This window comes from Syngnathus acus, chromosome 5, assembly GCF_901709675.1.
Source record: "Syngnathus acus chromosome 5, fSynAcu1.2, whole genome shotgun sequence".
NCBI classification, from domain to species: Eukaryota; Metazoa; Chordata; class Actinopteri; order Syngnathiformes; family Syngnathidae; genus Syngnathus; species Syngnathus acus.
In genome coordinates, this window is record NC_051091.1 from 12685094 (window position 1) to 12710639 (window position 25546).

A 25546-nucleotide genomic window follows, 5' to 3' on the forward strand; every position below is an offset into this window, starting at 1 on the left:
CGAGGAATTTGATCGATGGATTTAATGATTTAGAGTGCACATATGGTTTGATAATATTGCTTATATAATAGTTATTTGATATATAATTTATATATCGTTATATGGGCCTGTGGAATATTTTGAAGTGCAAGCGACGTCAGCGGCGCGCACCCATTGTTGACAAAGGACAATCGATGGATCTAATGAATTGGAGAGACACAGATGGTTTTATAAACGTGTTATTTATGTAATAGTTCTTTTAATAACTCTGAATGTTACGTCAGGTCCGTTCTCAGCTCTTCGTTTGTGTTTAAGTCACGTTAGCATACCTATCGTTTAGCCTGTTGTTGCTCGTTCATGTCTGTTCTTGGTGTTGGATTTTGTCGAATACATTTCCCCCCAAAATGCGACTTATACTCCAGAGCGACTTATATGTTTTTTTTCACGTTATTGTGCATTTTATGGCTAATGCGACCTATATTCCGGAGCGACTTTTAGTCCGAAAATTACGGTAATTTGCATTCAGCTTCAGATGCAAAGGGCTTATGGCCACCTTCTAGCTCTGCCCCTGGTGCAAAGGCCAACGGGGGTTGAGAAGGGGACAGGGAGGCCCCTAAAGGGGTTGGCCACAAATTTAATGCACGCTTTGACATGACACACGTGCACACACATGCGCGCGCGCGGCCTGTACCGTTGATCTTCATCCTGAAACATGCATTTGCTATTGCTAATATTGCATAAGAGTTAATTTTTTGGGGTATCTCAGTTTATAAAATTACAAGAATTCATCTTGTACTGAACCTGCTATTTTTTCCCCAAGCCAAGCCACTGAAAGAGATCAGAATGGCAAATGTGAAAAAGCACAGAAAAGTAGCAGGGGGGGGAATATATATAAAATAAATTATATATATATAACTATAAATACATATATATATATATGTATATATATATGTATACACATATATCTATATATGTCTAATAGACATCTATGGCTGACAGGGATATACAGTGCCTTGCGAAAGTATTCGGCCCCCTTGAACCTTTCAACATTTCGCCACATTTCAGGCTTCAAACATAACAGGCACGTGCACTCATAGGAGGCAGGTGAGGCAGTGTCTCACCTTGCCACCAGGGGCGGTAAAGGGCTCAACATGGTTTCCTCAGCTGTCACCATAAGTTGTTAAAAAATGAATAATATAATAAAACATAATATATCTGTCCTGTGGTCTATGCTTTTAATGCAATTTTGGTGTGTTTCCTATACATTTGGATCATTTTCATAGTCAAAATAGCTGTATTTCTTGTTCAAATAACAACGGGAGATGAGAATCATGGAGGCTAAGGCAGTGACAGGTTGTGCCTCTCAGGGCGTGCGTGTGAGAGTGTGCACCACTCACACACTGTACTGAGCGCGTGCAAACGGCGCGTGCTTGCAGTCAGCGGGAAAATACGAGCCTTGAGGCAGCCAGTACCTTTGCCTAGAAGATGGGGCGATAGTGAGCCTGCGGCTAATAGTTCACGACACGAGTAAATGCGAGAGTAAATTAAGAAGAAGAAAAAAAGAAAAACAACCAACAACATTCGGTGCTAACGCGTTGCTATTTGGCTTTATTTTCCCTGAAAATGGAGGATATAATCTCGAAAATAAGTTTGCTTTTCAGTTTTTTATTTGTTAAAAAAGTTTAAATTATCCAATAAATTTCGTTCCACTTCACGATTGTGTCCCACTTGTTGATTCTTGACAAAAAATTTAAATTTTATATCTTTATGTTTGAAGCCTGAAATGTGGCGAAATGTTGAAAGGTTCAAGGGGGCCGAATACTTTCGCAAGGCACTGTATATATACTATATATATGCGTTGCAGTTCAAATTTTTCTACGGGCCCATATAACAGTGGCGTAGCCAAGCCGGGGTGAGCCGGGGCGGCGCCCCGATTAGGACTCCCTGCGCCCCGGTTGAAAAAAATCAAGCTTTTTCGATTCTTCATTTTCATGCCGTTTTTTTCTTTCGGCCTTGCGCGAATGTGCTTGCGCTATTCTATGTGCGCGATGTTATCCATTCACCGTTTGCCTCCCGGACCCGGATGTTGTTTTAGCGATCAGCGAACGGCGTGGGTGATGTTCGATTTTTTTTCCTGTGGGCGCGCGCCCCTACTGGAAAAATTCCTGGCTACGCCACTGCCATATAACAATATATAAACTATGTATGAAATAATGTAATAATGTAAACAACAATTTTACCAAACCATCCGTGTCACTCCAAATCAATAAATCCATCAGAATCTTCGTCTTCCGTGTAAAGGGAAATGTACTTTCGGCAGTTTGCAAACATATTTGATTAAGGCTGCGTTAGACATATATAATCATATCAATATAATTTTTTGAGTGAAGTGTTGATCGTAATTTGGAGTCAGATCAATAACTAAAATCCGTAGCCTAACACGTGTCACTTGGAAATAAAAATAAAAAATACAGCTGTTGACGCCGGAAAGACTGTGCGCTGTGGACGTCAGACTAGATATATCAAATAAATGTAATCTAAACATCAATTTTATCGAACCATCCATGTCACTCCAAATCAATAAATTCATCAGAATCTTCATCTTCCGTGTCACTTAAAAAAACAAAACAAAAAAACACCGCTGTTGACACTGGAACTACGTGCGCCGCTGACGTCAGACTAGATATATCAAATAAATGTAATATAAACAACAATTTTAACGAACCATCCGTGTCACTCCAAATCATTAAATCCACCGGAATATTCATCCTCTGTGTAAAAAAAAAAACCCTAGCTGTCGATTCCAGACCTACGTGCGCCGCCGACGTCAGCCTCGTTGTCAGTTGGCGGCTCCAATTATTCCACAGATCTACATATATAACTATGTTGTAGCGTTACCAAAGTGCCAGGCAAAACGTGGGTTTGGTAACCGGCTCTTTATTTCACAAATCAAGAGCTCAACATGTGAGCCAACACACGCAAGCGCCCTGGATCGCTATTTTACAGGTAGTCATGTTCCCCCCCCCCCCCCCCCCCCCCCCATATTCATATTTCTTTTACAGAGTAATCCCAAGGTCTACAATGGGTGGTTCCTGATGTACATCGAATTCATCTTTGTAGAAGTTGTTGGCGACACGCACAGAGGTCACAGATGATGAACAAGGACCACAATGGCTTTAAATTTAAGACTGCTGAGTAGCAAAGAGGGCTATCAAAAGTCCACAAGAGCGTGATGTTTATATTGTTGTGTTTCGCCGAGCTGGTTGTTTTGTTTGATATGTCCTACTTAAAATATGTATATATTTATATTGTTGTAACATAGTAGTTTTGTTCGATTAAATAGCCCCATTTTTTAATACTGTATGGATAGTTTTACATTTTTATTCTCTTGCCTCCTCTGACCGCACGTCCCTGATATATATATATATATATATATATTAGGGGTGTAACGATTCATCGATACACATCGATTAATCGATATAATGCTCTACGATTTGTTGGCATCGATGCAAAACGTAAACATCGATCTATATCGCCCGTTTTTGACCTCGGACATTAGATGCGACTTTATTTTGAAATCCAGTTCATTGTTGCTTGCTTCCTCTTTCCGGGAGCAGTGCGCGGCGTGTTGTGTTGTGAGCAGAGCAGGCACGTGAAAGGGGAGCCGACAACTACGCGGCTCCTGGGCTGGTGCTATGGCTAGTGTCCAAGAAGACGAGGAAATTCGCTCCCCTTTAGGCTTCAAGTCATTCGTTTGGAAGCACTTTGGATTCCAAAGAAAAGATGGCTCAACGGACAATTAAAATTATTGGAAATAAATAATTCAGTAATGCACTTTAAAGTGTAAGAATATTCATTTTTCTTTACTTATATGAGAAAAAATATAGGAATTTGATAAAGTTCAGTGTTAAAATAAGCACTTTGTATACTACAATACTCTTCTAATTTCCTAAATAAAGAGTTTGCAGTACCTTGTTGATTTTGCGTATGAATTGTTATAAATCAGGATATTGTTCTGTATTTTTTATTTAGAAAAAAAAATAAAAATATCGATCGTGGAGCACTATATCGTGATGTATCGTGAATGAATCACAGCAGGCTTTAAGATATCGGCAAATATCGTATCATGATTCTTTGTATCGATATTATATCGTATCGTGACAAAACCCGCGATTTACACCCCTAATATATATATATATATATACAGTGCCTTGCGAAAGTATTCGGCCCCCTTGAACCTTTCAACATTTCGCCACATTTCAGGCTTCAAACATAAAGATATAAAATTGTAATTTTTTGTCAAGAATCAACAAGTGGGACACAATCGTGAAGTGGAATGAAATTTATTGGATAATTTAAACTTTTTTAACAAATAAAAAACTGAAAAGCAAACTTATTTTCGAGATTATATCCTCCATTTTCAGGGAAAATAAAGCCAAATAGCAACGCGTTAGCACCGAATGTTGTTGGTTGTTTTTCTTTTTTTCTTCTTCTTAATTTACTCTCGCATTACTCGTGTCGTGAACTATTAGCCGCAGGCTCACCATCGCCCCATCTTCTAGGCAAAGGTACTGGCTGCCTCAAGGCTCGTATTTTCCCGCTGACTGCAAGCACGCGCCGTTTGCACGCGCTCAGTACAGTGTGTGAGTGGTGCACACTCTCACACGCACGCCCTGAGAGGCACAACCTGTCACTGCCTTAGCCTCCATGATTCTCATCTCCCGTTGTTATTTGAACAAGAAATACAGCTATTTTGACTATGAAAATGATCCAAATGTATAGGAAACACACCAAAATTGCATTAAAGCATAGACCACAGGACAGATATATTATGTTTTATTATATTATTCATTTTTTAACAACTTATGGTGACAGCTGAGGAAACCATGTTGAGCCCTTTACCGCCCCTGGTGGCAAGGTGAGCCACTGCCTCACCTGCCTCCTATGAGTGCACGTGCCTGTTATGTTTGAAGCCTGAAATGTGGCGAAATGTTGAAAGGTTCAAGGGGGCCGAATACTTTCGCAAGGCACTGTATATCCCTGTCAGCCATAGATGTCTATTAGACATATATAGATATATGTGTATACGCAAAATCAACAAGGTACTGCAAACTCTTTATTTAGGAAATTACAAGAGTATTGTAGTATACAAAGTGCTTATTTTAACACTGAACTTTATCGAATTCCTATATTTTTCTCATATAAGTAAAGAAAAATGAATATTCTTTCTTTTTTTGTAATACCATTAACTTTAAAGTGCATTACTGAACTATTTATTTACAATAATTTTAATTGTCCGTTGAGCCATCTTTTCTTTGGAATCCAAAGTGCTTCCAAACGAATGACTTGAAGCCCAAAGGGGAGCGAATTTCCTCGTCTTCTTGGACACTAGCCATAGCACCAGCCCAGGAGCCGCGTAGTTGTCGGCTCCCCTTTCACGTGCCTGCTCTGCTCACAACACAGCACGCCGCGTACTGCTCCCGGAAAGAGGAAGCAAGCAACAATGAACTGGATTTCAAAATAAAGTCGCGTCTAATGTCCGAGGTCAAACACGGCGATATAAATCGATGTTTACGTTTAGCATCGATGCCAATAAATCGTAGAGCATTATATCGATTAATCGATGTGTATCGATGAATCGTTACACCCCTAATATATATATATATATATATATATATATATTTATACAGTGCCTTGCGAAAGTATTCGCCCCCTTGAACCTTTCAACATTTCGCCACATTTCAGGCTTCAAACATAAAGATATAAGATTTTAATTTTTTGTCAAGAATCAACAACAAGTGGGACACAATCGTGAAGTGGAACGAAATTTATTGGATAATTTAAACTTTTTTAACAAATAAAAAACTGAAAAGTGGGGCGTGCAATATTATTCGGCCCCTTTACTTTCAGTGCAGCAAACTCACTCCAGAAGTTCAGTGAGGATCTTTGAATGATCCAATGTTGTCCTAAATGACTGATGATGATAAATAGAATGCACCTGTGTGTAATCAAGTCTCCGTATAAATGCACCTGCTCTTTGATAGTCTCAGGGTTCTGTTTAAAGCGCAGAGAGAACCATGAAGACAAACAAACACACCAGGCAGGTCCGAGATACTGTTGTGGAGAAGTTTAAAGCCGGATTTGGATACAAAAAGATTTCCCAAGCTTTAAACATCTCAAGGAGCACTGTGCAAGCAATTATATTGAAATGGAAGGAGTATCAGACCACTGCAAATCTACCAAGACCCGGCCGTCCCTCCAAACTTTCATCTCAAACAAGGAGAAGACTGATCAGAGATGCAGCCAAGAGGCCCATGATCACTCTGGATGAACTGCAGATAACTACAGCTGAGGTGGGAGAGTCTGTCCATAGGTTCAGTTTTTTATTTGTTAAAAAAGTTTAAATTATCCAATAAATTTTGTTCCACTTCACGATTGTGTCCCACTTGTTGTTGATTCTTGACAAAAAATTTAACTTTTATATCTTTGTTTGAAGCCTGAAATGTCGCGAAAGGTTCAAGGGGGCCGAATACTTTCGCAAGGCACTGTATGTATATATATATATGTGTGTGTGTGTATATATATATATATATATATATATATATATATATGCAGTCGCGGCGGGCGGGAGAATGCTCGCGGGTCGCCGAGGCTAACTTTTGAAGGCTTCATTGCCTCGTTAGCTAGCCTGTCGCCAAATATTATGCAGAGTGGTGCGTCAGAGTCACCTGTGGCGATAAATCCATATTTTAAGTAGGACTCCAGAAATTTTCTTTTAATTGCAGCTTTCCTTTTCTTAAGTCGTAGCCTCTTCTTCCGTCTCCTCATTGAGCTTTTTTCCCTTTTTCCGAAGAAGCTTTCCAAACATCTGTTTCTTGCTCATTTTGCTTGCTTCGCGGGCTCGACTGGGGTGACATGTCACGTGAACAGGACGAGCGTCTTGACCTGAATTAACCTGTCAAGAGACACAGATGCACCGACGGATGTAATTGGGAGAGAATTACCAAATTTTTTGAGATTTTTCAAAATAAATTCTTACTCATTTTTGCTAGTTTTGCGGGCTCGACTGGGGAAAAATGTCACGCGACCCGGACGAGCGTCTTGAGCTGAATTAATTGATTGTCGATTGAAGAGAAAAAAAAAAAGGGTTCACCTTCATTTTATAACATTACGAACCACGATTGCGTAAAACCTACGTCATTTCTGGTTAGAGAACGGCTGGGATTTTCAGAATAAAAAAAAATCTTGTGCTTCAACTCCAGTAGCTTTAGCATTGGGAATGTTAATACCGGAAACGCCGCGAGGAAACAAGTCAAAACTTGTCGGCGCCAACTGAGAGCGAGCGAGCAGAAGTAAAGATGGCGGCGTTACGAGTCGCGACGCTTTCGGGCAACGGGAGAGCCCTCCTGCGTACCTCGAAAAGCATCACCACGCCAAAGGTAGTCGAACCGGAGCGTGTAAACTAGCCCACGCTGTGCTTTCACTACAAAGTCTTGGTAACTGTCGTCGCACGGGGACGGACACCCTGGCTACGAGTACGAGCTAATGCTAACGCGGACAGCAGTCAGGTGGTGGAGACAAGGTCACTCGCGTCATGTTGTATTATTTCAAATCAATAACTTAGTTACTTAAGAATGAAATGACAGTTGTAAAGCCCTATCCGATGCAGGCAGTAGTCATGTTGTCTAGCATAAACCCGACTAGGCTTTAGATTGTTACACCTTTGGCCACACTAAAAGTACATTCAAATGTTTAACCGCTGTTGAGATACGGTAGGAATTCCGACATTCGTGCAACGGTCCTCTCGCCATACATTTGCCACCTGTTCGAGATGTTGAGCCAATCGGTTGTGTGACGCTCAACCGGTTAGCATTTCAAGAATTAAATGTACTTCCGGCTCAAGGACTGAGCAGACTTCCGTTTTTTCCGCCGCAGCGTTTATCCAGGCCCTCATTATTATTATTATTTTTGCTGCATTCGTGCGAGGTGGGAAGTCGGACTTTAACTACTTCGGACTAGAAAAAGTGCACAGCAACGCCGCTTAAGACTGGGAGGTCAGAGTTGTCGAGAAAGAAGACATCGAGCTCAGCCACAAACTGTAATGTGACGTTACCCTTTCGTGAAAGAAAAAATGACCAAGTTGTCAACACTGACTGTGCTTTTGTTATCGAGCAAATTGTTGTACAGCACATGTATGAGATTGCTGTGCCCGCAGGCCAACATGTCCTTGGCCACCCTGCCTCGCGGCAAGAAGGTGGCACTGACCACGCTGGGTGTGGTAGGTGCCGGCACCGCCGCCGTGGCCCTGGCCTTGCACCAGTCCGTCAAAGCCTCTGACCTAGAGCTCCACCCGCCCAACTACCCCTGGAGCCACGCCGGGCCGCTGTCATCCCTGGACCACGGCAGGTTAGGGGCATGCCTCACACACGCTTGACACCATGCATGCATCCTCCTCTGAGTTTCCAAAGGCATGGCTGCAATTAGGGCCAAGAGTTTGTTGTAGTCATATGATCATAAGTCATCCTGATGTGTTCATTTGAAAAAATTATTCCAACCGCAATCGTGCAAACGATTCTCGGGCAGAAATAATACTCCAACCTAAATGTAAATGTTCAACTGGTTATTTCACTATTCTTTTGTATTTGTAAAACAGTCTGTGTAGCTATTTTTGTGTTGTTCAAAATGATTTTCGCAGTTAAAAATCAACTAGTACAGATTTTATTTTATTTTTTTACATACAGTAAACTAACTGATTTATGAAAAGTTGAGGAGGTGAAATTGTTTTGCTTGTTTTTGTTTAAAACGTGTCAAATTACTTAAGAAAATCATAAGTTAAATAGAAATTCTTACAATTTAGTATCATCAATTGTTTAATGGATGTATTTTTCTATTCTGTACAAAAAATGATGAGCATTCTCTATTCAATAGAACACTTTTAGTGTTTGAGGAGTGGTTTATTTTGACTTTACAAGTCATTCAACAGTTTGTAAATTTAAAAAATGTTGAAAACATCGTTTTGGTTGCCGTAAATAATTGAACAGATTATCTAATAAAAGTAATACAATATTCAGTGTTCATATTGAATGATTTAGTTTGTCAAACTGTGATAATGATTATTCACATAAAACAATTCTGCTATTTTTAAAAAGGACCAGTGCACTTTAATCCACTAGCTTTAAAATGTCTATGTGAAATGTCTAAATGAATGCAAGAAATGTTCCTGGACTCTTAGCCAAGTGCATATGGATCACTTTGTCCAAAATTTGTATGCATGTGTGTGCGTGCGCAGTATTCGCCGGGGCTACCAGGTCTACAAGCAGGTGTGCTCCGCCTGCCACAGCATGGAGTACCTTGCCTTCCGTAACCTGGTGGGAGTTTCGCACACCGAGGATGAAGTCAAGGCCATCGCTGAGGAGGTGAGTGCCATAGTAATCATGCTGCCAAAATTCAAGATGCCACTATCACAGGAATGAACTGTTCTCTCACATTCGGACTTCGTTTTTGCTCAAGCAAACTTTTTTCCCCCCCCACAATTGAATGTCGTGCCGTCCATGTTTCTGCACGGTAATTCTTTGCAGATGCATGTCACCACTTACTTCTGCGGCTAGCTTAGTTTAGCATTGAGCGCTACCTGTGAGCATAGACACGGAACAATAACTGAGCATGCAAATGCCACGAGATGGCAAAAAGCCTCCGCGCCGTGCATCTTGCATGAACACGCGCCTAAATCCACGTCGCATCAACCGTGTTGAGCAGCTACGTTGTTCCACGCCAAGCAAGCAAGCACCCTCCTATTGCTAGTGGTGGACAGCATAGTGGCTTCCAAAAGTGCCATGACATCACTCAAGGGCAAACTAATATGCGGGTTTACGACAAAAGCTCGCTCAAGCTGTGAAACGCCGCAGGCCCAAAAGCACTGACAATGACTTTAATGTAGCAACAAATTTGGAACCTGGTTGATGGCAATGGTGCCCAAGTAACGTCTATCGCAATGGCCTCTGCACAAAAAAAAGACAACAAATCAGTCAGTTTGAGGAGCGCGGATATCTCCGATGGATGTCGATGGAAAGAGCGCACTATTGTTTTATCTGGCAACTGTTTCACAGTCGCCCCCTGCCCCCCTCAGGTGGAGGTGGTAGACGGTCCTGATGAGACTGGCGAGATGTTCACCCGGCCCGGCAAGTTGTCTGACTACTTCCCCAAACCCTACGCCAACCCAGAGGCGGCCCGCGTGGCCAACAACGGCGCCCTGCCGCCAGACCTCAGCTACATCGTCAACGCCAGGTGCCAAAAATGCCTCGGATGCGCCTGGCTGCTCACTCGTCATGCATTCTGGCACTAATATTGGGCTCCGTCTCGGGGGGTGGCGGCTGTTTCTAGCTATGCGCAAGATGAACCATTTTGGGTGGCCGGCTCATATATGTAGACGGCACAACGCCAGTCGGGGCCAGTCGTTCGTACTAGCCTTACAAAGCTTGCGGGGGCTGTCTGTCAAAATTCCGCCCTTTCCTTTACAAATCCTCCCAGGCACGGTGGTGAGGACTACGTGTTCAGCTTGCTGACGGGCTACTGCGAGCCCCCCGCCGGCGTGGCGGTCAGGGAGGGTCTCTACTACAACCCCTACTTCCCCGGACAGGCAATTGGCATGGCGCCGCCCATCTACAACGAGATTCTGGAATACGATGACGGTAAGATACGCCACATTACAGATGTACGCGAGAAACAACAAATAGGCCAAATTAGAGGTGCAACGCAAGTAACATGAGTGATACATTTCCCACGTGTGCGCATGAAACTTGTCAGTATTTGCACATGGAGACAGACGTGGCATCTCAGCGGTGGCGTTAGAGCTGTGCAAAGCGTTTTTACTTAAAACTGCCTTCATAATAGAGATGGCACAATTAAACCAATAGAAGGTCAGTGATAACTAATCACCCCCCAAAATACTTTTGAACATTTGGTAGTACAAGTATTCTGCAAAGAATGCCATAAAGGATGCCGAATTGAAGAGAATGCCAAACAAGCGCTTCAAGGACAAATTCCTGTTTAGTAGGCTTTACCATTCGTCCGTTAAAAACTGAGGACCTAAAAGGGCACGAGTCGCTTCGGGGAAAAAATAATCGTTTGTATCTAGCGATGAGGTGTACCCCTCGTTTTTCAGCGACCGTGGGGGCATATCTTTTCAACGTGAGGCAAACATAGATGTGGAAAAGCACAAAGATGCTGTTTTCACAGGGACCCCTGCCACCATGAGCCAGGTGGCTAAGGACGTGTGCACCTTCCTGAGGTGGGCGGCGGAGCCCGAGCACGACCAGCGCAAGCGCATGGGACTCAAGGTCGCACGCACGCACGCACTTGAGCACAATACACGTGACAAATCAGCAACGGTTCTTGTTTTTGGTGCAGCTGTTGATGGGCTCAGCCATCCTGGTGCCACTCCTCTACTACATGAAGCGACACAGGTGGGCCGTACTCAAGAGCAGGAAGATCGCCTACAGGCCGCCCAAATAAGGCATGGGGCGTGGCCACGCAAGCGCACCACACACACACATAAGCATCTTTCCATCATGTTTATTACACAAAGCAAGAAAAAAGGTAACAAACTCGCTGCTGCGTGTCAACATTCAATGTTTTTTTGTTTGGTAAACACTTGACAACCATGTGAGAATCCTGCCTTTGTTCTACTGTACAAAATAAATTATATGCAGAAGCAATCTCTGTTCAATCCATCAGTAATTATCAGACATGGAAATCAAATCAAAGCCTTGAAGCAAAACAATTTAGTTAGAAAAGTTATGTAAAAAGAAAAAAAAAGTTAGATTAGCAACTTGCGACCAAAAGGCTGAATGCACTTTTTTCACACGCAAGTCTGTCTAGTCCACCTTGAGAAATTTTCCCCTAACTTGATCTATGTATTCATTTCATCCACCACTTATGGATTTGCTGTCACAAGAAAAATCTTCTACTTTGGCTCTGGGAATATTGAATGCTATTGTTGCATTCAGCTTAATCCAAACAAATTCGCTACATGAATAATTGGCTCAAAATACCACCCGAATGTCACCTTGGTCAAGTTCAAAAGCTCGACACTTGCGTACGCCGTCATCCTAACCAACTATTTAGCTTTGGCATGAGCTCAAAAACTGAATGGTTAGGTTTTGATAGCTTTCCAAAACAATCTTTTGACTGCCAGACTTTTGTGATGCCAAAGTGTGAATATGACTTCAGATGGGTTAACAATCTTTTGACTGCCAGACTTTTGTGATGCCAAAGTGCGAATATGACTTCAGATGGGTGAACCTGGCTCCTAGCTCAATAGTCAGTATGGACCCCAACCTGGAGAATTACTTTCACTCTTTAGACTTGAAACAAAAAATAACTTCGCAACCATAGTATTTCCAATGCATGATCATTACAAAAAATAAATTAACCCCCCCCCCCCCCCCGTGTGCCCTTAACATTCTTCCTGGAGTTTTAACAGAAATCAGTTAATTTGACCTCAATAAGTAAAAAAAAGTTTACCGCCCCCCATTGCAAGAGCCTTGCAAGAAGATCAGCTGGTCGTTCCTTCTCCGCGCTTTTAAGTTTGAAGGGATCATTTGAGCACCAGAACGACCACCTCCATTCCAAGAGCCTTGCAAGAAGATCAGCTGGTCGTTCCTTCTCTGTGCTTTGAAGTTTGAAGGGATCATTTGAGCACCAGAACGGCCTCCGACCCGTCTTGCTTCTTTGGGTAAAGTCCGTGGACCAGGTGGTGCTCTCGCCTCAAGAAGGCATAGAAGTAGTCCGACACCAGCAGCATCTGAAAGAGCCACACAAAGGTTTTTGTACCTTTAATAGTGAGTCACAACAGCTGTTTGAAGTCAAGTACACAAGAATTGCTTCCAGTCCGTCTGCCCAAAATCATTAGCCCGAGGCGGAGGTGTAAAGCCAACTGTGTGCATTTCCACGGGAGGGAAGAACAAGAAACTGCCTACATCAATTTGTCTCCAAGTATTTGAGGTATTCTCCATTCAAACACATGCTTTTCCCCACACAACACTCTGAGAAAAACAAAGCCATATAGCAGGAGAAGAAAACCGATGGAGAGAAACAAGTCAGGGTCTGGGACAAAACTATCGAGTTGACGAGATTTTGAAAAAGTGAACAGTTTGACCTGAGCGACGTTGAAGACCAGCATGGTGGAGAAGTAGAAATTAGCGTTGGCGCTGCCCGTATAAATCCACAAGTGCCACAAGACCGGAAAGAGCGCCGAACACGTCAGCAGCACGCAGGACACCAGGGACACGTTGTGAAGAACTACAAAGGGCAAAGCATGGCAACTTGTGATCGATAGCGGGACACTAACGGGAGCACCATCACACCTGACTCACATCTGGCGAGGTGACTCCAGATGGGCAGGAAGGCCATGTAGAGAGCCACGTCGCCCACCGTTGGGTACGACTTGAAGATAGAGATGATGGCCAGCTGCATGAAGATCAGGAACACCGGATGCTCCCTGAAAAACGTACAAATGTCATTCGGCAGCCCGGTTTGTGGTCTCTCCTCTGTGTCGGAGGAGGACTCACTTGAGCTTGATGGCCAGGGGGGCGGTGTAGATGAAGACGTTGATCTGGAAGACGCAGAGGAAGAAGAGGCGGAAGTGTTCGAACATCTCTGCGAAGAAGTACCAGAAGAGGCCGATGTTGGGCGTCAGGTCTGGAACGGTGAGGCTGGAAACAAACGCGGCGGGGCGTCACTGTACTTTCACCACCATTTGGAACAATTCTGTTCCGTGGCCTATAGTTGTTTTTACGACACAACGTTCAGCGCACTTGGTGAGTTTTGTCATCTGAATCTCAAGCCGGCACCACACTACTCAAGTCGCTCAGGTATTTGTACTTTCAGATACTTGACCGCATACTCACATAAAGCCATAAACGGAGGGCACAAAGTCCCACGAGCCCAGCAGGAAGAAGGAGAGGCCCACTGTCACTAGAAGGCTGCCTAGGTACATGAAGGCGTACTGTGCCACGAACCACCAGAAACTCAGACGACACGCGTTGACGGGGATAAACTGGTGCTGCACACACAAAGCAAGCCAGGAGTTTTGCAGTCAACCAGTTGAGGAGAGGTGGGTCGCCATCTAGTGGCAGAATAAGCTGCTCATTACGACTCGGGATCAGTCGGCGAGCTTACCTGCATGAGGTACAGCAGAGCAGCAGCACATAGCGTGAGTGGGTAGAAGCTCTGGTACGTGGCCAAGGCCAAGAAGACTGCGCTCAGCAACGTGTTCCCTGCCCACAAAAGGAAAGGGATGAGACCCAACCCCCTTGCACGCCACGCCAGACCAACTCGGCCGCCTCACCTTTCACTGTGGCCAGGATGAAGAGCGACATCACGGCGTTGTTCAGGCCGCATGTGGACTTGGCCACGCAGGACAGTACGCTCAACGGGTTCAGAAGGTAACTGCGGAACCAGAGCACATGGAACATCCTGTGCATCAAAAAGACGATGGCTTCTTCTTGGCTTTATTTTGGGGGGAAAAAAATAATTTGTGGGGGCAAAATCAGAATGTTTGCTCCCTTACCACTGATATGAAATACAGTCAGATCATTTGACTCTTGCCCTAAATTTGGCTGTGTAAGTGCGTTTTGCTTTTTCATTGGATTGGTACTCACAACATGGCCACCTTGAGGGGGATGTAGTGCATCTCTTTGGGGCTACGAACCAGCTCGTGACAATCGGCGGGGTAGCGCTCAGCTTGCAGAGCGAATTTCTGCTTCCTGAACTGGAAACACGGTTGGCGTGTGTCGGCGGTTATTGATGGGCCGGGACGATTTTTCATTACGGCCATGTATGGTTGTTTGACTTCCTCACCACTTGTTTGTTGTAGTCCTTCACTGCGTGGTAGAAGGACACGGCCACGATGATGTCGGCCAGCTGGAGAGACACCGAGAAGCTCTTTCTTTTAACCTTTGCACCTTAGTCTACTTTAAAAGTGCTCCTGGTCATGTATTCTACACCCGTAATTTCCTGAAATTCTACACCTCACCATGTCTAACGGTGTTATAATGAGCGTATGTTACTTACGATGAAGGTAACTTCCGCATAGTCCACAAGAAAGTGGAAATAGTAGATGATGAGAGGGGTCTAAGTAAGACAGAAAAAGGCGTTTATCCATCATCGCTGTCATGACAACCAGTTCAGGAGAACCAATACCCACGTGCGCGTGCATGTTCAACCCCCTCACCTCATGAAAGACATCTCCCTCATATGGCGACACTCCCAAGTCCAGTAGCGCCAAACCTTCCACCACTACAAGCCAACAAAAAGAGGGTTATTATTGTTTTTGTGTGATACACTTTTTCGCAGCAGTGTTCGGTCTATAAAAAAAGTGAAAATTCGGACAACATCGTGTTAAACTCTAACCACCATGATTAATCTGATCAAATCTGTTTATTAATTTAATAATTGACGTTTCACCTCTAAACAGAATAACTATGATTATGTCGTGTCCACCGAGTACGAGAGGTGGTTGGACAGCTGGACACTTGTGACGTCACCGATACGCATCAAAGTTGTGAAAGTCTTCCTGGTGTATGCGATAAGAAAAGGCATATTCAAAACACCAAAGTATTGATGCTCGTTTTTGATCATTACTCGCTTTAGGGACACTGTTTTTAGCCAAACGGGACGCAAAATCAATAGTGACTTTGAAGACATACTGGCTTTCATTGCGGAACACAGGAGGGATGCTTCAGCAGCGTAACTCAAGCCCCTAAACGATCCCCTCAGAGTGTCCGCCACGCTCACCTCTTTTCCAGGCGGTTAACGGGGACGCAACCTCCACCCTCTCGGCGATCCAATGCGCCAAGGTGGACCTAAAAAGAGCTGCACGAATGGTGACAGCCACGATCAGTAGGAGAGTCAACGGCGCCGCCATCTTGACGTTAAGGCTTAGGCTAGGTGCACGCTGGGAAATGAACAGATTCTCGACAGTCACAGCTTTTGTTAAATTGTACAGGGCGGAACTAAGGCGAAAGCTAACGTTTTCAGGGGGACATTTAAGTGTGGGCTCAAAATACAACTGACGGGCGAAATATTACGATACTATATATAATCAAAACGCAATCAATTCGTCGTAAGCATTTAATATTAATCGTAGTACGTAACACAAACTATATGACAAATCGTGCCAGTATAATAACGTGGGTAACTGGATATAATAATAATTTATTCAATTTATATCGATGACAAATTTCAAAATGAACGCTGGAACCGTTAATGTTTTTCCTTCACACCCACAGAAGAGATAAAACATGTAATACAATAGTCTATTCGACTAATTGGTTTCAATAGTTTCAATCATTTCAATAGTCGGTTGTTAGTGACGAGGCAGTGCAGTGTCGCCCTTCTTGACGCTTTACGCTGAAGAGGCCGAGCGGGAAGCCCGCCCGTCTTCCGATTGTGAATGTGACATCACATCATTTCATTGCGTTTTTCCTTTTCGTTTTGCTTCTCAACATTTGTTTGCGTTAGTGCCATGGCGGGTTTGGAGCTGTTGTACTCCTGCTGTGGCGACGCCATCTCGTGTCCGCAGGACGCCGTCGTGTGTTTCGTCCACTGGGAAGTGGTCAAAAGCGGATACAAGTGCCTCGGCTCCGGGGACGAGGTAAACGCACTCTTTAGTGGCTCTTGAGCGTGTCGTTTCACCTCGTTTTCTTCTTTTTGTCTACTGACCATAGCAGCATATTCTTCACTAACCGGTGCTCGGAGGCTGCGAGCCTAATGCTTAACGTTACAAGTCACGTGACACCGTCGCCTCTTTCAAGGAGACATTTTTAAAGGGTTTCATTACCAGGTTGCAGCTGAAGATAAAAGTTGAGCATCAAATTTTAACGTGATCAATTTCACCCCCCCAACACTTCAAGTTAGATGAGTCCAGGTCGGTGATTACCAATCCACTAGCCCCCGCACACATAACGTAATGCTACGTGCTTATGGACAAGATGCAAGTTTCTCAAAATTCTTGTCCGCAATGTCCAGAGACGTATTATCGAGAGTCGATGCCCTGTTTACGCTTTGATTACAAGGACACTCGTTTGAAACGTATTTGAGACCGGAAGAGTCACAGAAAGAAGTGCAAAACGGGGAAAGGGCTTCTGTCCTCTTTTCGTCGTTTTCATCGTTTTTGTTTGTTTATTTGACAACGTTTATTCCGAACATTCAAATACACAAACAATACCGAGCTTCCCGTTTGCTTTCAGACAAAATCCCTGCGTAAAACCAAATGAAATCGAGGAAGCAAAATAAACACGGAGAGAAAAAAAGAGAGGAAAAAAGACATTCGGAAAGGAGTGAGAAGAAGCATAGTTTTGTAGCTCTCACCCCTTTATCTAAACATAATTTATATGCGTACATAGGTACACACACACGCACAGTAGCATAGCATATATACACCTACATGTATCCATATGTATTCACACGCACAAATATTTATACCTCCATACACGTATACTCACAAGTATACACACACACAATCTATGATCTTTAGTCCTTGTACCCGCTAAACAACATGTTTTTGTAAAAACAATTTAAACTGGTGGATATTTGGACTTTGCTTGAGTTCCTCACTTAGACTGTTTCATAGTTTGACCCCGGTTATAGATACACAGTAACTTTTTAAGGTTGTTCTTATGTTTAAGATTTTGAAGTTATGATTCTCCCTTAGCTTATAACCTCCCTCCCGATTCCTAAATAAGTTATGGATATTTTCTGGTAGTTGTTTTGCTTTTGCCTTATACATGATGATTACTGTTTGATAAGATACTGTCAGTGAATTTCAATCGTTTGGACTGTATGAAAAGTGGATTTTTGTGTTCCAAGTAGTTGACTTTATGAATAGTTTTTATTGCTCTTTTCTGCGGAATGATAAGTGGCTGTAGTGAAGTTTTGTAAGTATTTCCCCAAACCTTTCTCTTTCTCTTTGTTTCGGGGTTGGTCAGGCGCTGAGCAGCGACAAGAAGTCGGAACTGCTGCCGTCGGGCTGGAGCAGTAACAAGGAGATCTACACCCTGAGGTACGCCTCGGAGCCGGGAGACGCTCAGCTGCTGCTCAAAGCACTGGTGGTCGACTCGGCGCTCGTCTTCAACCTCATGGTGAGTCATCAGCCTTGTGCGGAGAGATTTCCAATCGGGCAAGTCATGCGAACATGAAAGGACAATAAAGCAGAAGATTCAAGTCAAGTTTATTTGTATAGCCCTAAATCACAAGCAGTCTCAAAGGGCTTCACATACACAAAAATTGACAATTATTCTCAAAGCATCCCCTGATCTTAAGCTCCCAAAAGGGCAAGGAAAAACTCAAAAAAACCCTGCCAGGGGAAAATGAGAAACCTTGAGAAGGGACCACAGATGGAAGGATCCCCCTTTCAGGATCACCAGGCTGCAATGGATGCAGAGAGGGCACAAATAATACATAATATGAAAATCAATGAAAAAGTGGATGTCCAAGTCAAAGCGAAGAGCTGCCGGAGGAGCCCTCAATTGTCCTGGCAGTGTCTTCGAGGAGGTTGAGCTGCAGTTCCCCCATCCTGAATTGGTCCACGAGAATCCAGATAGCCGCTGTCAGCTTGGGTGCCACCTAACCACCTCCCCAGCCGGGGAGTGGGGGGGGGGGGGGGGGAGCGAAAACAAACTCCAGCCGAATCGGCCACTACAGGTTAATTAAAGGCCATATCATAGAAATGTGTCTTTAAACGTGTCTTAAATGTTTCTACTGAGGTAGCAGTTCTAATATCCATTGGTAGGGCATTCCAAAGCTCTGGAGCCCGAATAGAAAATGCTCTAGACCCTGCAGACATTTTCTTGGCCCTCGGTGTCGCTAAAAGACTAGCGTTTTGCGAACGAAGGTTACGAGACGGAACCTAAGGAACAACTAGGTCGACGAGATATGAAGGCGCTAAGCCATGCAGTGATTTATAGGTTAATAGAAGAACCTTGTCACATCTTAAATGGACCGGGAGCCAATGTAAGTTGGCTAATATTGGGGTAATGTGATCACATTTTCTTGTCCCTGAGAGCAGCCTTGCAGCAGCATTTTGTTCTAACTGTAGACTTTTGACGCGGGACTTAGGAAGACCAGAGAATAATACATTACAGTAGTCCAGGCGCGACGTGACGAACGCATGTATAATAGTTTCCGCATCACCGGTCGAGAGGATCGGACGAATCTTTGCAATATTACGAAGGTGGAAAAAAATAAATAAAAATATTTTATCTAATTCTTCGATGAATCGTAAAAGAAACTTGACAAGTAAATTGAATAATTCATTTGACTCAATTACTCCTAATTGGAAGGTGTTTCTTTTTTAATGATATTTTTTGCCACCTTTTGTTCTCTGAAGCCCAGTTTTCTAACCACACTCGGCACTGGAGGTGAAGGGATTGATTAATAAAGCAAACTAACGAGACCCATTTATGATCAAATTATTACTTGGATCATCGTTTGGAGCTCTTGTTTAACTTGAAACTGTCCAAATCCTCCGAATGAAGAATGAACATTTTCTGCCAATTTTCGACGAATATGACGAACGGACCGACGAACCCAAATCGTCGTTAATTTAGTTTAGTGTCCATGGAAATGAACGTCCTGTTTTTCAAGAAGCGATTGGAAATTATTTTTTTATTTTCCATCGCGCCTCCTCACCAACAGCATGTGTCAATCTTGATTTTTGTTTTTTTGGTAAGGGGGGAGATTTTTAAATCAGGAACTTTCAAGTAGTTGTTGACAAACGCTCGGAGCTGCAACTGATGGTGGTCGCGTGTGTGTTTGTGAAGAACCGCAGCACACAGCAGAGGTCGGACGTGATCGTCAACCTCAACGAGCACGTGGAAGCCGGCCACTTGCGCACATTCGACAGGTGAGTGCCACAGGATTTGTTGCTATAGCACCATCTGCAAATAATGTTTTTGCACATTGAGAAGGAGTTGCTCTCGAAGATGCGGAAGCGCATCGCTGATCCTCCGTTGGGAACACGAGAGGGGCCATCCAGCCAGCGCTTTGTAAACATTCCAACCTTTTTCTCCGAAGACGTTTTGCTCTCGTTTTTGGTGTTCAGAGTCTACAAGGACGTGGGTGGCCTGGCGGCGGCCGTTCGCTCTCAGCTGCTGCCGTCGCGGGACAAACGCACTCAAGCGGAGCGGACGCGCAGGCCAGACGGCCGCGACGATGACAACCTCCGCGACTCCACGCGGGTCCCTGACAGGCACCCGCGACACGCTGCGCAGCCGCACTGGTATGAACCGACCGGCCGACTGGCCGGCCGACCGACCGCAAGTCACCGTGGTAACAAGCATTAGGACCGAGTCGTGCCCACCTGTGGGGATTTTGACCAAACGGCACTTTGGCAAAGTGTTGTGGCGGCGTAGTGCCCAAGAACCGTCCGTCCCAACCTGAGGAGTTTGGTTTAGACAAAAGTAGCGCTCGGGCACCAGCACTAGTGCCTACATGGGTCGGGGAGTTTGGCTTGAAGAAAAGTGGTGACTCTTCGCCATATCGAGCACCGGTGCGGACCCAAGTTCTGGAGATTGATTTTGACAAAAGAAGGAGCCCAGGACACCACTTTGAATTTTTGCGTAGTTGTACAATGATGCGACAATTTTCCAAATTTCCTGCACATTTCCACACACCTTTGTGGGGATTGCCACAAGTTCCTCTCCTGTTGCTGTGCCGATACTTAGGGTGTATTCAGACCAGAAAAGTCCTTTAGTCCGCTTGTTTGGTCCAGACCAAAAGCGGACTTAATTTTTTTCGTTTGGTGCGGTTCCTATTCAGACTGTACATGTTGCAAGCGAAGTATATTTTGTAAACACACCCATGCTTGTGACGATCTGTGCTCCCATTGGACAGCAATGACCAAGACGGCACACAGAGCACAGATACGGAAATGGAAGAAAACATGCGAGGCCTACGCGCACGCATTCCTGCTCCGCATATTTGTGCTGTTGGTTTGAATCTATGCTGTTTGTATTCACACCTTAAGCGAACCGCACCAGAGTTCATTTGGAAGCGACCCAAAACCACTTTAAAAAGTGGGTCTGGGTCCGTTTCTTTAATCCACACCAGGATTTGTTTGCGTGTATTTACACCTGCACAAATGGTCCGGATCAGCGTTACAATCGAACCCTGGTCCGTTTAAAGTGGACGAAACAGTCAGGTCTGAATACACTCTTGGTTGCAACACGGCGTGGCGTGTGTTTTTCAGGCCCGAACCCATGGCGCCGCCGTTCTCAGTGGGAGGCGCCGATCTGGATCCTTTGGGGTGAGTCACCCGCTTGCCGCGTCACACGCATTTTTTCCCTTTTCTGGGTCCAAATTACTCATTTTCTTTCCTGAAGTTGCCAAACAAACTTGCGGTCCAATTCTTGAGTGCAACATCGACCGTTGTGGCAAGACACGTGCTTTACACTTTCTCTGCCTCCCGGCAGGTCAGCATCAGGTGGCGGCATGATGGCGGACCCTCTGCGAATGGGCTACCCCCGCTCGGGTTTTGACCCATCTGGTGGCATCCCGGACATCCTGCCCCCTGGTGCGGTGCCACCCGGCGCCCGCTTCGACCCGTTTGAACCCGTGGGACTCCGCCAGCCCGGGTGAGATGTGCCGTCTCACTCGCTCACGCGCGCTGCCTGGCCAACGTCATGTCTCACAAAGCTTGGTCGTGTTCCCTCAGGCCCGATCCGGACCACCTTCCCCCGCCGGGCTACGACGACATGTTCATGTAGCCGCTTCCTGTCCTCTAGCCAATCAGAGTCCAGCAGCTACTGTTGCCAGCAAAATCAGGAAGCGCTGCAACTTGCCAAAATGCAATTTGGAATTGGGAAGAACTGAAACATGTCTTTGGTTTGACTCTCTCAAGAAACGTGGAAGGAATTAGGAAATAACAGGGCCCAGCCATGGGGAGGCCTTTTTGAGACAATTTTTAGCAGAAGAGAAAATCCAACAATCTAAAGAAACAAAGTGACTAAAATCACTTTTTGTTGTTTCCTTAATGCTTCGGAATTACAAGCGAAACTTTTCAGTGTTTGACAAAACGTTGATCCTTTTAGTGCTGTTTAGCTTTTCAACGGAAAAAAAAATCATCAATAGGTGTTTTTTTTTTTTTTGCATAGGATGTTTTTTTGAATGTCATTAACTGCAGCTCATGTTGTAATGTAGACATATTTTTGCAACTCTTCAAACAGCTGATCATTAAACACGTGAGATACTCAAATGTCAAATATCTGAAAAATGTCCTGTTCCAAAAGGCAACTTTTGATTCAAAGTCGCGAATGTTTGTCTTCGTTCCCACAGGCTCGTCAAAACCTGCAAAACAACATGACAGCAACGATCGGCAAAACCCCGAGAAACAAACAAAAACTATCAGTGAATATGTGTCTCCCTCTGGCGCTGGAGAAGCACGACTATATCTATTGCAGCTTTTTGTAATGATATCCGCCTTGGAGGTCCAGCTTCTTGCGCCTTTTGTCTCAAACCAACTGGCTGTATGGACAAAAATGTTCCGGATCAGGTCTTTGGCGTTCTAAACAATCCAACGGGCGCAGCGAACAACCTCTTTTTGGATGACAGCCCCCAACATTTCTTGTCCTGTCGAAACGGCTCAAAATGGACAAAAATGCCCCGTTTTCCAATTTGACGTTTTTGCCCTAAATCTACATTTTTTTTCCACATTTTGGTCCAAATTTACTTTTTCTTGTCCAAGGGCCACTTTTGCTTTTGGCCGCATTCCACATTTTTTCACTTGAGCAGGAATGATGACAATGTCTTCACATTTCCCTCCCCATTTTCAGCAAATCGTTATCCCAAGACTTAAATTCAAATTCGGCACTTTCTTCATTTTTGCATCCCAAAACTTTATAGCCAGCATCCTGCTTTACTTCATTTTTGCCTTGCAAAGGACGGACGTAGAAATGGACGGGCTTCCTTTGTTAGCACCAAATCGCTGCGGTCGGTGGATCACTCGGCCGTCAAAGCAGGTCCCTCCCGCTCGGTCCCAGATGATTGGTCCTCGCCAGCGGCGAGCTGCTTCATCCTCATGTTGACGGAGCCGTAGGTCCGCTTGGGCCGGACGAAGGGCGCCCGGCAGTGCGAGACGCCGTGGCCCCGGCACATGAAAGCCAGGAGGAGCAGAGAGAGGAAGATCCCTCCCAGGGTGAGTAGCCCCAGACCGGCGATGATGCACTTGTCCAGGTGCGAGCCCAGCCGTGCATAGTACAGCTCCAGCTGCTCCATCTGCCGGGCCGACACGGCGTCACGGTCCACGCGGGCCTCCCTGGGGACGGCGTAGGCCACCAGGACCAGCGCCACGCCACTCACCAGCAGCGCCACGGCAAGAGCCAGGCCCGTATCGGATGAGTGCCGAATACCGCCACCGTCAGGGACAGTCCAGTTGTCGCCGGAACCCCGGACCGCCTCAGCATCATCAGCACCAGACGTCACTGACGAATCCTGAAGGGGGACAAAAGTTGATTCACTTGCTTGTGGTCCCAATACGTTTGTCCAAACCCTAGATTTTCTGGCCTCTTGACGCAACTTTTGTTTCCAGCGGACTCTACAGAACATTACTTACTGTGAGCCTGTATCTAACGTGACCCTGTTTCTTACTCTCCTTACCTTTGTCTTAACTTTTGGTATCCACTCCAACTGGCGTTTTTACACTACTCTTGACTTTACTGTCTTCCTAATGGGACCGCTCTCCTGATATCTGTCCTGACTTTTTTTTACTGTGCTAACGGGAACCCATTCTGCTGTGACTTTACTCTGGACCTGGGGATGTGTTTTGACTGACTCTCGGCCTTAAGGGAGTAATCTTTCTGCATCAGTTATGATTCTATTTTTGTGATTTTCTGCTGTGTGTGCCGATGCACAAAACATGAGAGCTTACATCTGTCCTGACTTTTTGTCTCTATTTGTGCTGTGCTTATGGGAACCCATTCTGCTGTGACATTACTCTGGACTTATCCAGGCATGTGTTTTGACTCTGCCTCTTGGCCTCATCTTTCTGCATCAGCTATGATTCTATCTTTGTGTTTCTCTGCTGTGTGTGTCTATGCACGAAACATGGAAGAACCTTGCAGCTTCCCGAGGTGGTGGTAAAGCCTGTCGCCTCTTGGTGGCGTTCGTGGTCGTGCTCGTAGGAAGCGTTGCGGAAGCCTCGGCGAATGTCGCTAGCCTTGTGAATGTTTGGTAGTTCGCGGAGCTCTACGAGGTCAAACGATGAGTCCATGGAAAAGCGATTCTGTCATTGTCGCTCGTCCGATCAGCATCTTCCTCACTGGACACGACATCAACATCACTGTCATTAATAACATGATAACGCAAACAACAGCTCTTTATTTCCCGCCATTAGTTCATGTCAACAGCGATTAACTTATTTTTACACTTATAGACATGTCATCGGAGTTATTTCAATTTATACTTTAAGACTGGACATGACTTGCTTTTTCAAATTGACTTTCTAGCTTGCCGCTCTTAAACGTAGTGTCTGTCCAAAATAACGTGACATTAGGACGCCATATGGAAGCGGTACCACGCAATCTCACGAAACAATCACCGGTTCACCATTTATGCGCATGCGCACTAAGCGAATGATTCGCGCGACCTTGTGGCGACGTTCACTTGACTCTACGTTCGCGCACGCGTAGCGTCTGGCCGCGCCTGATGAGCATCTAATTCAGACGTGGATCAATCAGTCAGACACCGAATCGGATGACGACCGGAGCATGGATAAAGGAGGAAAAGCATGAGGAAGCGGAGGAGGGCACTTACCTGTTGGCAGGCAGGAGCGGAAGATGGATGGACGACAGAGAAGGAAACCAGTGGGGGGACGAGCGCGGAGCAATGCGCAGGCGCACAAGAGGCAAATGTCGCACTCTAAAGTGGCGTGATCGGCCGCTAGAGGGCGCACTCGCTCACTAACTCAAAGGACGCTGAATCCCCAAAGCGCTCACATGAGCCCCGATTGCATCATCAAAATATAATATATAATTTTAAAGGTGTTAAATTGTCAAAATACAGACCCTTCCTCTGGGGTCAGAGGAACTCTTGTTCATGGTTTGTTGTTTTGGGACAACCCTGGTTTCAAATCCTACCATAACCCTACTTTAAAACCCTAACTGTAGTTTGAAACATGGTTATTTTTTTACAAAAAAAAAGCCTTACTATATATATATATTAGGGGTGTAAATCGCGGGTTTTGTCACGATACGATATCATATCGATACAAAGGATTCCGATACGATTATTGCCGATATCTTAAAGCCTGCTGTGATTCATTCACGATACATCACGATATAGTGCTCCACGATCGATATTTTTATTTTTATTTATTTTTTTAAAATAAAAAATATAGAACAATATCCTGATTTATAACAATTCATACGCAAAATCAACAAGGTACTGCAAACTCTTTATTTAGGAAATTACAAGAGTATTGTAGTATACAAAGTGCTTATTTTAACACTGAACTTTATCGAATTCCTATATTTTTCTCATATAAGTAAAGAAAAATGAATATTCTTTCTTTTTT

At 44.6% G+C, this 25546-nt stretch overlaps 4 protein-coding genes across 6 annotated transcripts; 2 read left to right on the forward strand and 2 right to left on the reverse strand.

Moving 5' to 3' along the window:
- The first annotated feature begins 7284 nt into the window (after positions 1–7284).
- Positions 7285–25530, forward strand: LOC119123446 (cytochrome c1, heme protein, mitochondrial). 2 transcript variants are annotated; one of them, XM_037252610.1, is made up of 7 exons: positions 7285–7418; positions 8195–8385; positions 9269–9395; positions 10106–10263; positions 10507–10667; positions 11215–11315; positions 11386–11693. In XM_037252610.1, the coding sequence occupies exons 1-7, from the start codon at positions 7338–7340 to the stop codon at positions 11488–11490; spliced, it is 924 nt and encodes a 307-aa protein (XP_037108505.1). In that variant the 5' UTR covers positions 7285–7337; the 3' UTR covers positions 11491–11693. The 2 variants fall into 2 exon arrangements, with proteins under 2 accessions (XP_037108505.1, XP_037108506.1); XM_037252611.1 differs by lacking the exons at positions 11215–11315; positions 11386–11693 and adding an exon at positions 25518–25530 and having other exon boundaries at positions 10507–10735.
- pigu (phosphatidylinositol glycan anchor biosynthesis, class U) lies at positions 12324–15965 on the reverse strand. The gene is made up of 12 exons (XM_037252575.1): positions 15775–15965; positions 15212–15276; positions 15052–15111; positions 14839–14901; positions 14640–14749; positions 14327–14427; positions 14158–14255; positions 13887–14041; positions 13548–13691; positions 13353–13477; positions 13136–13278; positions 12324–12781 (listed from the first exon to the last, which is right to left on the reverse strand). Exons 1-12 carry the CDS (start codon positions 15902–15904, stop codon positions 12668–12670), a joined length of 1308 nt encoding a protein of 435 aa, XP_037108470.1. The 5' UTR covers positions 15905–15965; the 3' UTR covers positions 12324–12667.
- Positions 16398–21957, forward strand: psmf1 (proteasome inhibitor subunit 1). Its single transcript, XM_037252623.1, has 7 exons — positions 16398–16633; positions 17967–18119; positions 19800–19882; positions 20081–20257; positions 21227–21283; positions 21450–21611; positions 21692–21957. The coding sequence occupies exons 1-7, from the start codon at positions 16505–16507 to the stop codon at positions 21741–21743; spliced, it is 813 nt and encodes a 270-aa protein (XP_037108518.1). The 5' UTR covers positions 16398–16504; the 3' UTR covers positions 21744–21957.
- Positions 22111–24893, reverse strand: tmem74b (transmembrane protein 74B). 2 transcript variants are annotated; one of them, XM_037252632.1, is made up of 3 exons: positions 24787–24893; positions 24089–24292; positions 22111–23466 (listed from the first exon to the last, which is right to left on the reverse strand). In XM_037252632.1, the coding sequence occupies exons 2-3, from the start codon at positions 24242–24244 to the stop codon at positions 22975–22977; spliced, it is 648 nt and encodes a 215-aa protein (XP_037108527.1). In that variant the 5' UTR covers positions 24245–24292; positions 24787–24893; the 3' UTR covers positions 22111–22974. The 2 variants fall into 2 exon arrangements, with proteins under 2 accessions (XP_037108527.1, XP_037108528.1); XM_037252633.1 differs by having other exon boundaries at positions 24089–24313; positions 24787–24851.
- Positions 25531–25546: the final 16 nt, after the last annotated feature.

What these genes read in the sequence shown, in the direction of transcription:
- LOC119123446 (XM_037252610.1), top strand. Translation starts at nt 7,338, where the DNA reads ATGGCGGCGTTACGAGTCGCGACGCTTTCGGGCAACGGGAGAGCCCTC. An exon ending in TCAAGGCCATCGCTGAGGAG is followed by an intron (nt 9,396 to 10,105) that starts GTGAGTGCCATA and finishes TGCCCCCCTCAG; the next exon opens with GTGGAGGTGGTAGACGGTCC. An exon ending in GATTCTGGAATACGATGACG is followed by an intron (nt 10,668 to 11,214) that starts GTAAGATACGCC and finishes CTGTTTTCACAG; the next exon opens with GGACCCCTGCCACCATGAGC.
- pigu (XM_037252575.1), bottom strand. Translation starts at nt 15,904, where the DNA reads ATGGCGGCGCCGTTGACTCTCCTACTGATCGTGGCTGTCACCATTCGT. An exon ending in AGGGAGATGTCTTTCATGAG is followed by an intron (nt 15,112 to 15,211) that starts GTGAGGGGGTTG and finishes TGTCTTACTTAG; the next exon opens with ACCCCTCTCATCATCTACTA. An exon ending in CATCCTGGCCACAGTGAAAG is followed by an intron (nt 14,256 to 14,326) that starts GTGAGGCGGCCG and finishes TTTTGTGGGCAG; the next exon opens with GGAACACGTTGCTGAGCGCA.
- psmf1 (XM_037252623.1), top strand. Translation starts at nt 16,505, where the DNA reads ATGGCGGGTTTGGAGCTGTTGTACTCCTGCTGTGGCGACGCCATCTCG. An exon ending in CACGCTGCGCAGCCGCACTG is followed by an intron (nt 20,258 to 21,226) that starts GTATGAACCGAC and finishes TGTGTTTTTCAG; the next exon opens with GCCCGAACCCATGGCGCCGC. An exon ending in GCCGATCTGGATCCTTTGGG is followed by an intron (nt 21,284 to 21,449) that starts GTGAGTCACCCG and finishes GCCTCCCGGCAG; the next exon opens with GTCAGCATCAGGTGGCGGCA.
- tmem74b (XM_037252632.1), bottom strand. Translation starts at nt 24,244, where the DNA reads ATGGACTCATCGTTTGACCTCGTAGAGCTCCGCGAACTACCAAACATT. An exon ending in CCACCTCGGGAAGCTGCAAG is followed by an intron (nt 23,467 to 24,088) that starts GTTCTTCCATGT and finishes GTCCCCCTTCAG; the next exon opens with GATTCGTCAGTGACGTCTGG.